Source organism: Cololabis saira, chromosome 8 (assembly GCF_033807715.1).
Source record: "Cololabis saira isolate AMF1-May2022 chromosome 8, fColSai1.1, whole genome shotgun sequence".
In the NCBI taxonomy this organism is placed as follows: Eukaryota; Metazoa; Chordata; class Actinopteri; order Beloniformes; family Belonidae; genus Cololabis; species Cololabis saira.
This window is the reverse complement of record NC_084594.1, coordinates 46993669-47008695: the sequence shown is the minus strand read 5'-3', so window position 1 is coordinate 47008695 and position 15027 is coordinate 46993669. Positions and strand designations below refer to the sequence as shown.

Below are 15027 nucleotides of genomic sequence, written 5' to 3'. Positions count from 1 at the left end.
TGCAAGTCTACCTGCGCGAGCAGGTATCGAGCAGAGTTACAACCAAAGTGTAATATTTAATACTAGAGCATTATTTTGAAATGCACCGGAACCAGTTAGAGCCAAGGAAGTAACTGGACTGTAGGAGTGAACGGTAAATAAACCAAGCGGCATGACTCAAGCTCCCAGACAACTGTGTGTACCTCGTAAAGTGGTTAGCGACAATGGGCCATGCTACAACTCACCAGCTGTTTGCAGAGTCATGGGGTTTTCAGCACGTCACCTCAAGTCCACATTATCCACAGAGCAACGGTCTGGCCAAGAAAACTGTCCAGACTGCTACGCGGGACCTCACCAAGGTCAGAGAGGACAAAAAAGACCCATACCTCAGCTTGCTGGAGTATAGGAACACACCAGTCGACGGCCTCAAATCCCCAGCTCAAATTCTGATGGTTCACAGGCTGCCCTCCATCTTACCCACCACAACATGGCAGGTAAAACCTCAGGTAACCCCTCAGAGCACAGTGCGAGCAAGGAGAGAGAAATGCCAGCAGCGCCAAAAAGAGCCCTGCGACAGGTCTGCTCGACCTCTGCCAACACTGCACGTCGGAGCACCATCCGTTTCCAGCAGGATGATGGCAGGTGGAAATCAGCAACTGTCATCCGACCCGCAGAGACTCCACGAAGCTACCACATGGAAACCAGCAACGGACGGAGCTTCAGGCGCAACCGTCGGCATCTCCTTGACACCCTGACCAACACACGCCCACCATACATCAGCCTGAGATCAATGAGGACGATCTCACTCATGGACAAGGGGAACAGAAACCTCCCCAGGGAGGAGTGTGAACCAGACAACCATGAGCCTCGTCTCCATACAAATTATGGCCGGGCCATTATGCCCAGGCGAGTACTATACTTATGACTAAGGGAGAAGTCTGCATAAAGAACACTCTTAAAGCTTGGCATTTCAGGATCTGTCCTCTTGTGGTTCATGTCTTACCTCGTAGGAAGATCCTTCAGAGTGTCATGGCAAAGACGAGTGTCCAGACCGCATGAGCTGGCAACAGGGGTGCCACAGGTATCGGTGCTTGGCCCTCTTCTCTTTTCACCTACACCTCTTCACAGATGAAATCATCAGCTCTCATGGCTTCTCCTACCGCTGCTATGCTGATGACACCCTTGGTCTTCAACCAACCCAAGAGAGCTCATGTCACTCCGGTGCTAATCTCTCTGCACTGGCTTCCAGTTGCAGCATCAAGTTCAAAGCTCTGCTTTGAGGAGTCCAAAGTGCTTAAAAAAGTTGCCTGTACCAGTTTTTTCTTGGCAACAATGTTAAAACAGGTTTTGTTTCTAATTTAGGCTAAGTAAAATTTCATTGGATTGGATTTGACAGACGCTTGACTCAAATATTCATGATGTCCCCCTTATATCCCATGAGGCGACATATAACCCACCTGGAGAGGACAGGGGAATGAACGATGTGAACATTGACTAACATCCCTGGCAGTCTTGGAAGTGGTCTTCTTGATGTTCTTCGAGGTTTTCCCCGAGGCAGCAGACACAGGAACGAACGCACCCCATACCACTACGGATGTGCAGGCTTTTGAAGCGAAGTCTCTTTCTGGAGGACACGGCATTCATGGGTTTCAAAAATGAGTTTAAATCGTGGTTTATCTCTTTCCACTTCACCTCTGCCATCTTAAATTGGTCCCAGACCCACCCCAGTCCCTTCCCCCTTTCTGGGGAACACGCCTGGCTCTGGGTGGGCCCAGGAGCCTGCAGGCTCAGGGGAGGCAACGACGAAGGCGTCAGCCCCAGCCCCAGCTTGCTCCAGCTCCTGCTCCGGCTCCTGTTCCAGCTCCAGCTCCAGCTGCTGCTCCGGCTCCAGCATCCTGTCTGCCCCTGTTCCAGCTCCCCGCAGCCTGTCTGCTCCTGTTCCGGCTCCCCGCATCCTGTCTGCTCCTGTTCCGGCTCCCCGCATCCTGTCGGCCCCGACTCCGGCTCCCCGCCTCCTGTCAGCCCCGACTCCGGCTCCCCGCCTCCTGTCAGCCCCGACTCCGGCTCCCCGCCTCCTGTCAGCACCGACTCCCCGCCTCCTGTCAGCCCCGACTCTTGTTCCTGAGGCGGTCCCGCAGCCCTCGGTTCCTGAGGTGGTCCCGCCGGTCTCTGTTCTGGAGGGGGTCTCTGTTCCCCTTCCTGAGGCGATCCTGGATGGATCTGCCGCAGTTCCAGACCGACCCCCTGACCAGCCTGCCGCAGTCCCAGACCGACCCCCTGACCAGCCTGCCGCAGTCCCAGACCGACCCCCTGACCAGCCTGCCGCAGTCCCAGACCGACCCCCTGACCAGCCTGCCGCAGTCCCAGACCGACCCCCTGACCAGCCTGCCGCAGTCCCGGACCGACCCCCTGACCAGCCTGCCGCAGTCCCGGACCGACCCCCTGACCAGCCTGCCGCAGTCCCGGACCGACCCCCTGACCAGCCTGCCGCAGTCCCGGACCGACCCTCAGACCAGCCTGCCGCAGTCCCAGACCGACCCTCAGACCAGCCTGCCGCAGTCCCAGACCGACCCTCAGACCAGCCTGCCGCAATCCCAGACCGACCCCCTGACCAGCCTGCCGCAATCCCAGACCGACCCCCTGACCAGCCTGCCGCAGTCCCAGACCGACCCCCTGACCAGCCTGCCAAGCCCCCAGACCGACCCCCTGACCAGCCTGCCGCAGCCCCAGACCGACCCCCTGACCAGCCTGCCGCAGCCCCAGACCGACCCCCTGACCAGTCTGCCAAGCCCCCAGACCGACCCCCTGACCAGTCTGCCAAGCCCCCAGACCGACCCTCTGACCAGCCTGCCGCAGTCCCAGACCGACCCTCTGACCAGCCTGCCGCAGTCCCAAACCGACCCCCTGTCCAGCCTGCCGCAGTCCCAAACCGACCCCCTGACCAGCCTGCCGCAGCCCCAGACCGACCCCCTGACCAGCCTGCCGCAGCCCCAGACCGACCCCCTGACCAGCCTGCCAAGCTCCCAGACCGAACCCCTGACCAGTCTGCCAAGCCCCCAGACCGACCCCTTGACGAGCCTGCCAAGCCCCCAGACCGACCCCCTGACCAGTCTGCCAAGCCCCCAGACCGACCCCCTGACCAGTCTGCCAAGCCCCCAGACCGACCCCCTGACCAGCCTGCCGCAGCCCCAGACCGACCCCCTGACCAGCCTGCCAAGCCCCCAGACCAACCCTCTGACCAGCCTGCCAAGCCCCCAGACCGACCCTCTGACCAGCCTGCCAAGCCCCCAGACCGACCCCCTGACCTGCCTGCCAAGCCCCCAGACCGACCCCCTGACCAGCCTGCCAAGCCCCCAGACCGACCCCCTGACCCGCCTGCCAAGCCCCCAGACCGACCCCCTGACCAGCCTGCCAAGCCCCCAGACCGACCCCCTGACCAGTCTGCCAAGCCCCCAGACCGACCCCCGGATCCGCCTGTTACGCCCCAAGGGCGACCCCCCCCGAACTGCCTCGCCGGTCTGCCCGGCACCGAGGACGGCCCCCGGAGCTTTGGCCATGTGTTGGCCGGGGCCCTCCTCCGGGACCCCTCCTCCTGCCCGGGGTGGGGGGTTTTGGGACATCTGGAATCTGTCCCTTGAGGGGGGGGGTTCTGTCACAGTTTCACAGTGTAGGATAGGTTTTTTTTTTCTGTTTAACTCACTCCCCTGTTTTTCCAGATCCTGCCACCCTAATCAGCCAGAGATCCACTCATTCCCTTCACCTGTGCTTCCCCAGCCCAGCTCCACACCTGGTTTCCCTCATCAGCAGTTCCCCTCATATACCGGCCCATTTCCACCTTCTAGTTTGCCAGATTGTCGTGTGTTTTTGCCTCGCTTTCCAGCCTGCATATCCTGTTTTGTTTCTGCCTGCCTGCCTGTCTTTGAGCCTGCCTGATTCTTGGGGTATGGATTGTTGCCTGTCCGTTTTTGGTTTTGTTTGCCTGATCTGCCTGACTACCCGGTTTGACCCCTGCCTGCCTTTTGACAAAGATTAAAGCCTCTTGGACTCTGATCCTGCCTGGTGTTGTGCATTTGGGTTCTCTGTCCTGTCTGAACCGTGACATCTGTAGCATCTTTTTCTTGTAAAAAGTTGGTGTAGTTGTGTTTTTTTTCCAGAGAAGAACATAGTTATGGGTCGTTGCTGTCGCTCTTTTTCCTTCTGGACAAAAAGATTCTTATAAACCGACATGCCACCATGGTTTATATCTGAGACTGTAATGAACGATTCATCAAAGGGTCCCGTTCTTGAGCTGCTGCTGAAGCTCATTGGCCGTTCTCAGCATTGTTGCTAAGCAACCAACGTTATTGAAGGGGAAGAAGCGGGGAGACTGTTTAGCCAATCAGAATGCAGAACACAAGGCACAATGTAAATCCGTGAAGCAGCGAGACGTGAAAGGTGAACCGCGTTATAGCGAGGGATTACTGTATATCCAAACTTGTCCCTTGCACACAAACAGTTTCCTAGGTTGCAGGAATCTTTACTATTATCTGCTTTACATGAAAGGATATTCACAGTTTTTCCCATTGTCCTGCCACATTATTCAGAGATCACCCCAACGTTCGTTGGCGGGAGTTTCTCTGTGTTGTTCTCCCATGCTCGCGAGGATCTCGCCGGGTACTCCTGTTTCGTCCCACAGTCCGAAAACACGTATGTCTCGGTTGATTGACAGGTGTAAATTGCCCACAGGGGTGTGCGTGAGCGTGAGTGGTTGCTTGTTTCTCCCCGTGTGTGGGGTTGCGTCAGGAAGGGCAACCGGTGTAAAATCATGGCAAATTGATGTGCAGACTGTGATCTGCTGCGGCGAGCGGCGATGCCTCTGCTCAGGGATGAAGCTCACATGCTTGATGATCACACCGTTCGTTGGCATGGACTTTTGTATTTGGCAGATTGGTGTACCTCTTCCTATCGCTACTCTCAACTTTATGTTGCTCTTTTCATGTCCAACCTGACTCGGTTGCCCATCAACCAGGATGATCCTCCAGCTGGATCTCTGGCTCCTACTCTCTCTTCCAGCCTTGTGTTGCTTACCTCTCAACTCTTTTGAGATGCGTACCTTTGATCCAATTCAGGAAAGATAAGATTTTTCTGAGAATAACTGAATAAAATGTGGCTTCATGAGTGACTGTTTATTGCATTCAACTTTTACTTTTGTTTTACAGTAACAGCTTGTTTGTGTGTGTTTTGAGTTTGGGCATGACTTCTTACACAGCTTAGAAGAGCTTAGTTTATAGAAGAATGTGCTTTAATACTGCAGAGGCACTCTAAAGATGTGCACAGTTTAATGAACTGGAACTTTATTGTTGCTGATTCCTAAATGGCTTTACTTTTGTGCTGTTTTTCCCAGATCTGAACGTTTATCATGGCCGGCTCTCTGGTTTTCTACATTGGTCCATGAGCTGCTGAAGCCACTCGCCTGTTTATTATTAAAGTTGCCATAAAACTAACAAGCTCCAGAAGACATTACTTATCTCTTCAATGTTTGGGATATTTTTTCTTTATTCCATTGGAATGAAATGTTTTTCCAGCCAGAGGAAGCTGCTGGCTGTGGTGGTGGATTATCCCTCCGTACCTTTACTAGTCATAGCTGTAAACACAGATTTTTTGGTTGGTTTGCTCGTGATCAGATTGCAGACCGAGTGATCTCTGGAGGATAATATTTTGTAGGGAACTTGGAGAAATGAATTCAGCTTTTAAGATCACTTATCTTTTTAGGATTTTTTTTTGATGAAACGGATGTTGGTGTGGAAAGAAAAGTTTTAGTAGCTTAATATGTTTTTTTTTTCTTGTTGTTTTTATGAACTGATGCTGAAAATTAAAACTGACAGGTTGATTTTATTTTATATTCATGAATACTTTGGGGCTGGAGCACCTGCTGACTTGGGAGTGGCCAACTTTAAAAGGATAGTTCTTTATTTTGCCGTTGACCCCTGAATTGGGTGAGAGACTAAATACTAAACCCAGCCTGATAAAGCCTGATAAAGCCCCCGTAGCCGGGTTGGGTAGAAGTGGACTGCATCACCTGCACCTGAGTGACAAAAGGAACTTCTTAAAAACTCCAAAATGTTTTTATTCAGTTGTGACTGTTTGTGCAACTGTGTTATGAGGAAATACACACAAGGGTGTGTCAGCAATGTCTGTTTGCAGCTGTAGAAAATCTTTAATCATGCATAGAAAAGTAATGCATGTGTAATTTAATTAACTGCACGTGTGTGTGTGTGTGTGTGTGTGTGTGTGTGTGTGTGTGTGTGTGTGTGTGTGTGTGTGTGTGTGTGTGTGGGGTATATTATGAATGTTTGTATTGTACCGATGCTGTATTGTGCAGGGCTTTTATAGTTTTATTTAAATTAGCTACAGCAAAACTGCAGCTACTCTGCCTGGGGTCCGACACATAGAGGACTGTCTCAGAAAATTAGAATATTGTGATTTTCTGTAATGCAATTACAAAAACAAAAATGTCATACATTCTGGATTCATTACAAATCAACTGAAATATTGCAAGCCTTTTATTATTTTAATATTGCTGATCATGGCTTACAGCTTAAGAAAACTCAAATATCCTATCTCAAAAAATTTGAATATTCTGGGAATCTTAATCTTAAACTGTAAGCCATAATCAGCAATATTAAAATAATAAAAGGCTTGCAATATTTCAGTTGATTTGTAATGAATCCAGAATGTAGGACATTTTAGTTTTTTTTAATTGCATTACAGAAAATAAAGAACTTTATCAAAATATTCTAATTTTCTGAGACAGTCCTGTAATGTATTACAGTACATTACAACAAAAATTAAAAGCAAACCTAAAGAGGTTGCATATAAAAAAAGAAAAACAGAAAATAAAGAAAACAATAAAAAGTCTGATGAGCACATAATTCCTGATATGTATTTGCTAATGAGACTGGGTTACTGGATGCACAGAAATGTGAAAGCCCCACCCCTCCACACACACACACACGCACGCACACGCGCACGCACACGCACACACACACGCACGCACACGCAGACACACACACACGCACACACACACGCACACGCAGACACACACACACGCACACACACACGCACGCACACGCAGACACACACACACGCACACACACACGCACGCACACAGACACACATTGATTTCAGGGACTCACATTGAGGATTGTATTGAGAATAGATCATTTATGCGGCGTTTAAACCTGGCGGTAACACGCCTCCTGAGAAATCAGATCACAAGTGTCAGCACTTACAGTAATACACTCCTGCCGGAATAAACCTATTCTTTTTTATATCGTTTTATGAAATAATTTCAAATAAAAAGAGGAATAAATGAAAACATAATCAGTCCAACTTGATGGGCAACAGTGTACTTGGAAAGATCCCCCATAAACACCCAGAAGGAATCAAATGTCAAAGAGTCTGAGCGTCTATGGTGTCAAACGTCTGTGACGTAAAACCTCCCAGGCAGTTCATGAATCCATGTCAAGAGTGGTCACAGTTTGCATCAGCATTTGCCACCTGTGGTCACATTTCATTGGAAGCATTTTAATGCCAGGTCTGAACAGCGTCTTTGAGCAGATTCAGAAGTGGTTTGGGGCACTTTTGGCAACAGCAGTGTGAACACGGATGTGTCCTGGGCCACAATAAAAGACCACCTATTCATCTAATGTGAGTCCACATCATCACCATTCCCATCACACTTCCTATATAAGCAGTTTCCCGTAAGAAAAATAATCCCTAACAAGATGGAGTCCAAACACAAATGCACATCATTCACAGAAAACATCATGCTTGTCCTGTCTATTGATTTCTGTGGTGGCAGTGAAGAAAAGAGATGAGCCCAGACTCTCCGCCGTGGCTCAGTCCATGATAAGTGGATAAATGTAACTCTGGATTCAGCAGAAATATTGTGAGACCTCCCACTGATGTTCTTTGTGCCACACAGGCCACGTCGGTCTGGTTTACAGATCTGACTGGAATGTTTGAGCGCTACTCTGTCCATTTATGCCTCTTGTTGAACATTTTAGGGGCTTCACTCTATATTCAATTCAATTATATTTATATAGCGTCTATTCCAACAGAAATTGTCTCTAGGATCTTTCCAGAGACCAGAACATAAACCTCCGAGCAATTATTACATAAACAATGGCAGGTAAAAACTCCCCTAGTGGGAGAAAAACCTTAAGCCAAACAGTGGCAAGAAAAACTCCCCTTTAGGAGGGAAGAAACCTGGACCAGGACCTGGACCATAAGGGGGTAGAAACCTGGACCAGGACCTGGACCATAAGGGGGTAGAAACCTGGACCAGGACCTGGATCATAAGGAGAAACCTGGACCAGGACCTGGACCATAAGGGGGTAGAAACCTGGACCAGGACCTGGATCATAAGGGGGTAGAAACCTGGAGCAGGACCTGGATCATAAGGGGGTAGAAACCTGGACCAGGACCTGGATCATAAGGGGGAACCTCCTGCTGAAGGACAGCTGGGCAGAGCAGAAAAAGAGAGAACAGACAGAGAGAATGAAGAACAGAGAAAGGAGAGACTCAGACACAATGGCTAACTGGTGCACTAAGGGATGACTATAACAGATGTAGACAGCAGACACTGAGTTTAGGGGGGGGCATATAGCAGACATCCACACAGGCAGGTGGAAGCAGCAGTGGGATGATCAGAGGGGGGACTGCAGGCCAGGACGCAGCTCCTGAAGCTCCGGCCTGCGAACTCCAAGAACGATGGACAAAAATGATGTCTATGAGATACTTATAATAAATAAAAAATGGAAGAGGAGGAGAGAAAAAGGAGTAGGGGCATCACCTTGCTGATTCCTGTCAGTACTCGTGCTGCTGCATTCTGGATCAGCTGGAGCCTATTCAGCAAATTACTTGGACATCCTGCTAATAACACATTACAGTAATCCAGTCTAGAAGATACAAACGTGTGATCTTTTCCTAATCTTTGCAATATTACGGAGATGGAAAAATGCTATTTTACAAACCTGATTAACATATGGTTTAAACGACAAATCCTGATCAAAAACAACACCAAGGTTTCTCACATCGCATCGCACATCGCAACACCATTTAATTCCTTCCTAAGATGCTCTGGACCAAGAATGATAACCTCTGTTTTATCTGAATTTAGAAGAAAGAAGTTTCTGGACATCCAGTCCTTGATGTCCCTAAGACATGCCTGAAGTTTAACTAACGGTTCTGTTTCATCCGGCTTCATAGACAAATAGAGCTGCGTATCATCAGCATAACAATGAAAGTGTATGCCGTGATTCTGGATTATACTTCCCAACGGCTGCATGTATAAACTGAACAAGATTGGGCCTAGCACTGAACCCTGCGGAACACCATAATAGATAGCGGAACACCATATATAATTTAGGAACACTGCTGAAATCAACTTTAGTGCAATACTTTATTATTTCTGTTCATAAGAATGACTTACCAATAAACACACATTTTAAAGAAGTAAAGAAACAATGAAAAATGTATCAAAGTTCCTTATTTTTATTCCTTTTTTTCTAAATTGTCCACTCAGACCATGCAATTACCCTTCCTTCATACTCTTACCAAACCTGTTATTTAGTCCTCAGCTGGTACATTACATCGTTAAGAAGACTTGAAAGTAAAGGTGTCTCCTCCACGTCTCTCTTCATCGGACCAGGGTTCAAAATATTATTCTTATTTTAAACAAAACTGAATTTGAACATGCTCAGAACGATCATGTCAAGTAAAAAGTGTGTGAAGCCTTTAGAATAACTGATTTTCATCAGTAGTGTGTCCTTAAATGTGCTCTGATCTTCATCAAGGTCCAAAGGATAGAAATAAATCAACAAGTCTGTTTGACCTTCATGAAATACACCTATTAAACATTCTTTTTTGTGAGAACATAGTGACCTCTTGGAGTTGGTTTAACCTCCTTTGGCCAATATTGACTTCACGTGTTTTTCCGTAAATGTGGATCAGACCTGCACACATTTAGGAGGACTTTGGATGATTCCTGTCTCCGAAGAAGCTTCAGCTCAGACACATTTTTTTACAGCATCATTGCAGTTAAGGTCCCGACTCTGAAGGGAGCTGGAGACGGCAGATTTGTGTGGATTTACAGCTGGAGCTCATGGTCCTGATGCATCCCTCTGTTTCTGCTCAGCTCCTGCTGGCGGAACGCCACCATGGACCTGCCAACATTAGTGATGTAGTAATGCTCTGTTGTAAATTGTAATGCTTACTGTTGGCTTGATGTGTTGATGTTGGTAAGCGAGCATGTTGGGTCAGTTTTACAGCCTGTTCCTCAGTAAGAAACCTGCCTTCACTTCCAGTCCTCAAAACACTCTCTCAGTAGTCTTGCATATTACCAAAGTACCAAAGTGCTCTTTTACAAATTAATTAAATGCCAGTATAGATATCTTGATATATATAGATATATATTGAGGGCAATAAAAAAAGAAAAAAATAAGATTAACAATAACAATATAATTATCAATACCCCCCCCCCCTTTTTTTATTTTACTTTTCATAACATTAATTAAACAAAAATAAATAAATAAGAATAATAAGAGAGAAAAAAAAAGAAACAAATAATAAATAAATTCAACAACACACCCCTCTCCCCTTCCCTCCCCTCATGGTCAATAGATTACATCATTCAAAATCATTTAACTTCTTTTCACATATGCCTATCAATACTGGAACAAATTAATAATAAAGTAAATAATCAAGTCCTGCGTAAACACATTCATTAATATAGTAGATGATTCAGATCATTAGTCCAATAAAGGCAAAAAATCCAAAAAGGTCCCCAAATAAGGTCAAAGTCTCTAGGTTTTTTTCTAACGGAATACAGTATTTTTTCTGGAGTACTATATGATGCAGGTTCATTGATCCACTGTTTGGGGCTGGGGGGTTTTCTGATGTCCAGTTTTTTAGAATACAATTTTTTGCGGCGGTGCCTGCAGCAGAATGAAGTACTTTTTATGATAAGTCATATTTAGTGAACTAATATCTCCCAGTATCCAGACTTTAGGATCAAGAATATGGGATTTTAAAATGATTGTTGAGACTTGATCAGCTTTTGGCCAGCACTGTGAACGGTGTGTTTTAACAGTCACGATTGGTTGTTGATCTTGAATCTTTTCTCCCTGCAGGTTGAGTCGGCCGTTCAAGCCGTCCACCAGGGTCGGAGAGAGCTGTTAGAGGAGGCCTGCCGCTCCTACACCCACAAACGCAGAGTCCTCATCCCCGAAGACCTCAAGCACGTCATTGTGGACGACCAGCACGGTTTGCTGTACTGTTACGTCCCCAAAGTGGCCTGCACCAACTGGAAGCGGGTGCTGATGGTCCTGACGGGTGCCGCGGGGCCCCACAGAGACCCGCTCGCCATCCCGGCCAACGAAGCCCACGTCCCAGGAAACCTGCGCACCCTGTCGGAGTACACCACCTCCCAGATCAACCAGCGCCTGCGCTCCTACCTGAAGTTCGTCTTCGTACGCGAGCCCTTTGAGCGGCTGGTATCCGCGTACCGCAACAAATTCACACGCAGCTACAACACCGCTTTCCATAAACGATACGGCACAAAGATTGTGAAGCGACACAGGCCGGACCCACAGCCGGAGGCTTTGGAGAAGGGAAACGATGTCTCCTTTGAGGAATTCGTCTATTACCTAGTGGACCCGGCAACGCAGCGAGAAGAGCCCTTTAACGAGCACTGGGAGCGGGTGCACTCCCTGTGCCACCCCTGCCTCATCCACTACGACGTGGTGGGGAAGTACGAGACGCTAGAGCAGGACTCCCACTACGTGCTGCAGCTGGCCGGGGTGGAGGACCAGGTCAGCTTCCCTGCCTCTTCCAAAAGCACCAGGACTACAGGAGACATGGCGGCACAGTTCTTCCGTGACATCAGCCCTTTTTACCAGAAGAAGCTTTACAATCTCTATCGCATGGACTTCCTGCTCTTCAACTACTCGATGCCTTCCTACCTCAAGTTTAGATGAGGCTGGGACGTCGTCCGACTTGTGCCGCAATCACAGGGGACTAGTTTGACCTGGGGATCTGCAGTAATTGGCAATAAATATGGAGAACATCTGCTATATTAATCTGGTGCGAATTAGCCACGTCTTACATTTGTAAAGTAAAAATTCCTCCAGAAATGACCTCCCTTGTTTCAGAAAACCCAGAGGCCGTGTGATGATTTTAGTCCGGTGTGAATGCACGTCTCAGTTAGTCTGTAAAAAACATCCTTCTGGTACAATTATTTCATATCATATCCACTGATATATCATTTTTTGAAGGTAAATAAAGACCAATAAAGAGCGAATGCGAGACGGATGATGCGTAACCCTGCATTCACACTGAAAGTGTCAAAAATCTCCATCTCGCTGCTTGGTGCGTTCACACTGAAAGCTGCATGTACTGTCGACTCCTGCAGTGGGCGGGGCTAAATCTGCAGTGGGCAGGGCTAAAGCAGCAGCGGGCGGGGCTAAAGCTGTAGTGGGGCTTGAAGCTGCGTTGCAGAACTGGAGGGAACAGTGTATAGTCTACACATATAGCGTACACATCTTCAGTTTCCTATTTCACCATAGATCACACTTTGGGACGCCTTCTTATATTTTAGCTTTATTTCCGCGTAGATAAGAGTGAGTTTGATGCTCCTTAGTATCCTTAGTATTTGATACTCCAGGTTGGTCCGCGGATCAACATCAACATCAACCGCCAGCGAGCCCCTTGCTCCCGGTGGCTGATTTATGGTTCCGCGTCACACCAACGCAGAGTCTACGGCTACGCCGTTGATTTAACGCGGAACCATAATTCAGGCTTCGCTGCAGTCTGTCTGCGCTGATACTGCCACACCGGGTCGGAGCAGATTTGGTCATGATGTTTAACCTGTGTTTTGTGATGAGCAGTTCAGGTAAAAACGGGAGTCAAACCAGCAAAAATGTCATTTTGCTGGATGAAATATATTAATTCCTGATAAAATAAGTTTGTTAGTGACAGCTCTGCTCCTGTACGCATGTGAATCAGTGTACGTTTGTGTGAACAAGAAAGTACAATGTGCATTGAGGCTTCAGGAATCCCAGTCTGTGATTGGACGCTGCCTCGGCATTGCTGCTGCTCATTTGCATAAAGTTGAGATTTTTAAACTTCAAATTGACGCTCTGGACAGGCTGCTCCCGCTGCCTCTGCTGCTCTAGCTGCTCCGCTGCCTCTCGACGCGCGTTTTCATAGGAAATGAATGGCAGCCGGCTGCCTATGACGCCCGTGACGCTTTCAGTGTGAACGCAGGGTAAGAACATTGCTATCTTCCATCAGCGTTAGTCGGACAGCGCAGACCTCCAGTCACAGTTTGGGATAACCGCCTGTAACTGAAAGTAAATTAGACTTGGCCTGTCCTGTTTGAATGTGCCGTACAAAACACAGATGTGGCTGGGCAAGTTTGCAACAACATTGAATAAGAGAATGTTAGTTGTGGAGTCCTACAGCAGCAGGATGGGAAGACTTTCTAGATCTTTCCTTCACACATGGAGGGTGAAGAAGTCTGTCACTGAAGCTGCTCCTCAGTTCTGTCAGGTCACTGTGCTGGAGGGGTGGGGGCTCACTGTCCAGCATGGATGACATTTTAGCTGAAACTCTCCTGTCACCCACCTCCGTCACGGAGTCCGAAGATGGATCAGTCCAATTTTCAATTCAATTTATATAGCGTCTAATACAACAAAAGTTGTCTCGAGACGCTTTCCAGAGACCCAGAACATGAACCCCCGAGCAATTATTACATAAACAATGGCAGGTAAAAACTCCCCTAGTGGGAGAAAAACCTTAAGCCAAACAGTGGCAAGAAAAACTCCCCTTTAGGAGGGAAGAAACCTGGACCAGGACCTGGATCATAAGGGGGGTACCCTCCTGCCGAGGGCCAGACTGGGGGTCGGGGGCATCAGCAGCACAGCAGGCATGTGGAAGCAGCAGTGGGATGACCTGGGGTGGGGGCCGCAGGCAGGTGGAAGCAGCAACGGGATGACTGGGGACGTCAACAGCAGGCAGGTGGAAGAAGCAACGGGATGACCGGGGGTGGGGACAGCAGGCAGGTGGAAGCAGCAGCGGGATGACCGGGGTTGGGGACCGCAGGCAGGTGGGAGCAGCAACGGGATGACCGGGGTTGGGGACCACAGGCAGGTGCAAGCAGCAGCGGGATGACCGGGGGTGGGGACCGCAGGCCAGCATGCAGCTCCCGAGGCTCCGGCCCAATCAGCAAGTCCCAGGTTAGGTGCAGGGTCGGGGAAAGGTTGAAAAGGGGCAGGGCCAGGGAGAGGAGTCTTGACGGACAAATCTCTCCCCCGCCTGACCGGGCCGTTACCCTGCCCCTCTCACTCCCAATCAGATCAACATATCAACGCTTTTCTTGGACACTCAAAGCAGTCACAGTGGGTCCATTATTTCTTCACACTTGGTGACAGTAAGTTGTGTAGCTACACATCCACACCAACGACCCCTGGAACATTCACACATACCAGCTGGGCCCCCACTGCAGGCAAGGAGGGGCAAGCCTCTTGCCCAAGGACACCAAGGCTGGGGGGAGCAGGGTTCCAACCGCCCATCCTTCAGTTATTGGACGACCCGCTCTACCACCTGAGCCACCACCACCCATCAATTTCTGCAGGTCCCCATGTAATTCTGGTCCCACGTGACTCGGGTGTGATGCACACAAGACACTCATACAAGTCCATGGTTTTAGACCTTTCTCTTTCTCCAGGTTGTATTGCTGACACTTCAAGTGCTGTTAATTAAGGGTAAAAAAAACAGCTTCACAGGAAAATACGTTGAGAACTTCTGCGTTCAGAGTGGATAGTAGATTGTGAGGACCTTCCAGCGCGGGTTCAAAGCTGTCGCCTGCAGGAGGCAAACCGATTTTAATGTGAATAAAGATCAGATGGATGTCGGTCAGTCTGTGAATGTGTGAAATGCTGTTCAACCATTGTTTTATTTTCATTTCACCTGCTTTCTGATCTTAATTTGCACAATAAATGTTGT

General features: G+C 48.7%; 1 protein-coding gene across 1 annotated transcript in view; it reads left to right on the top strand.

The window, feature by feature from the left end:
- Positions 1-13993, top strand: part of LOC133449599 (carbohydrate sulfotransferase 11-like) — a 39702-nt gene extending 25709 nt beyond the window's left edge. Inside the window, exon 3 of the mRNA XM_061728770.1 lies at positions 11154-13993. Coding sequence (XP_061584754.1) covers positions 11154-11999 — 846 coding nt within the window. The 3' untranslated portion in view covers positions 12000-13993. The remainder of the gene's footprint in view (positions 1-11153) is intronic.
- Positions 13994-15027: the final 1034 nt, after the last annotated feature.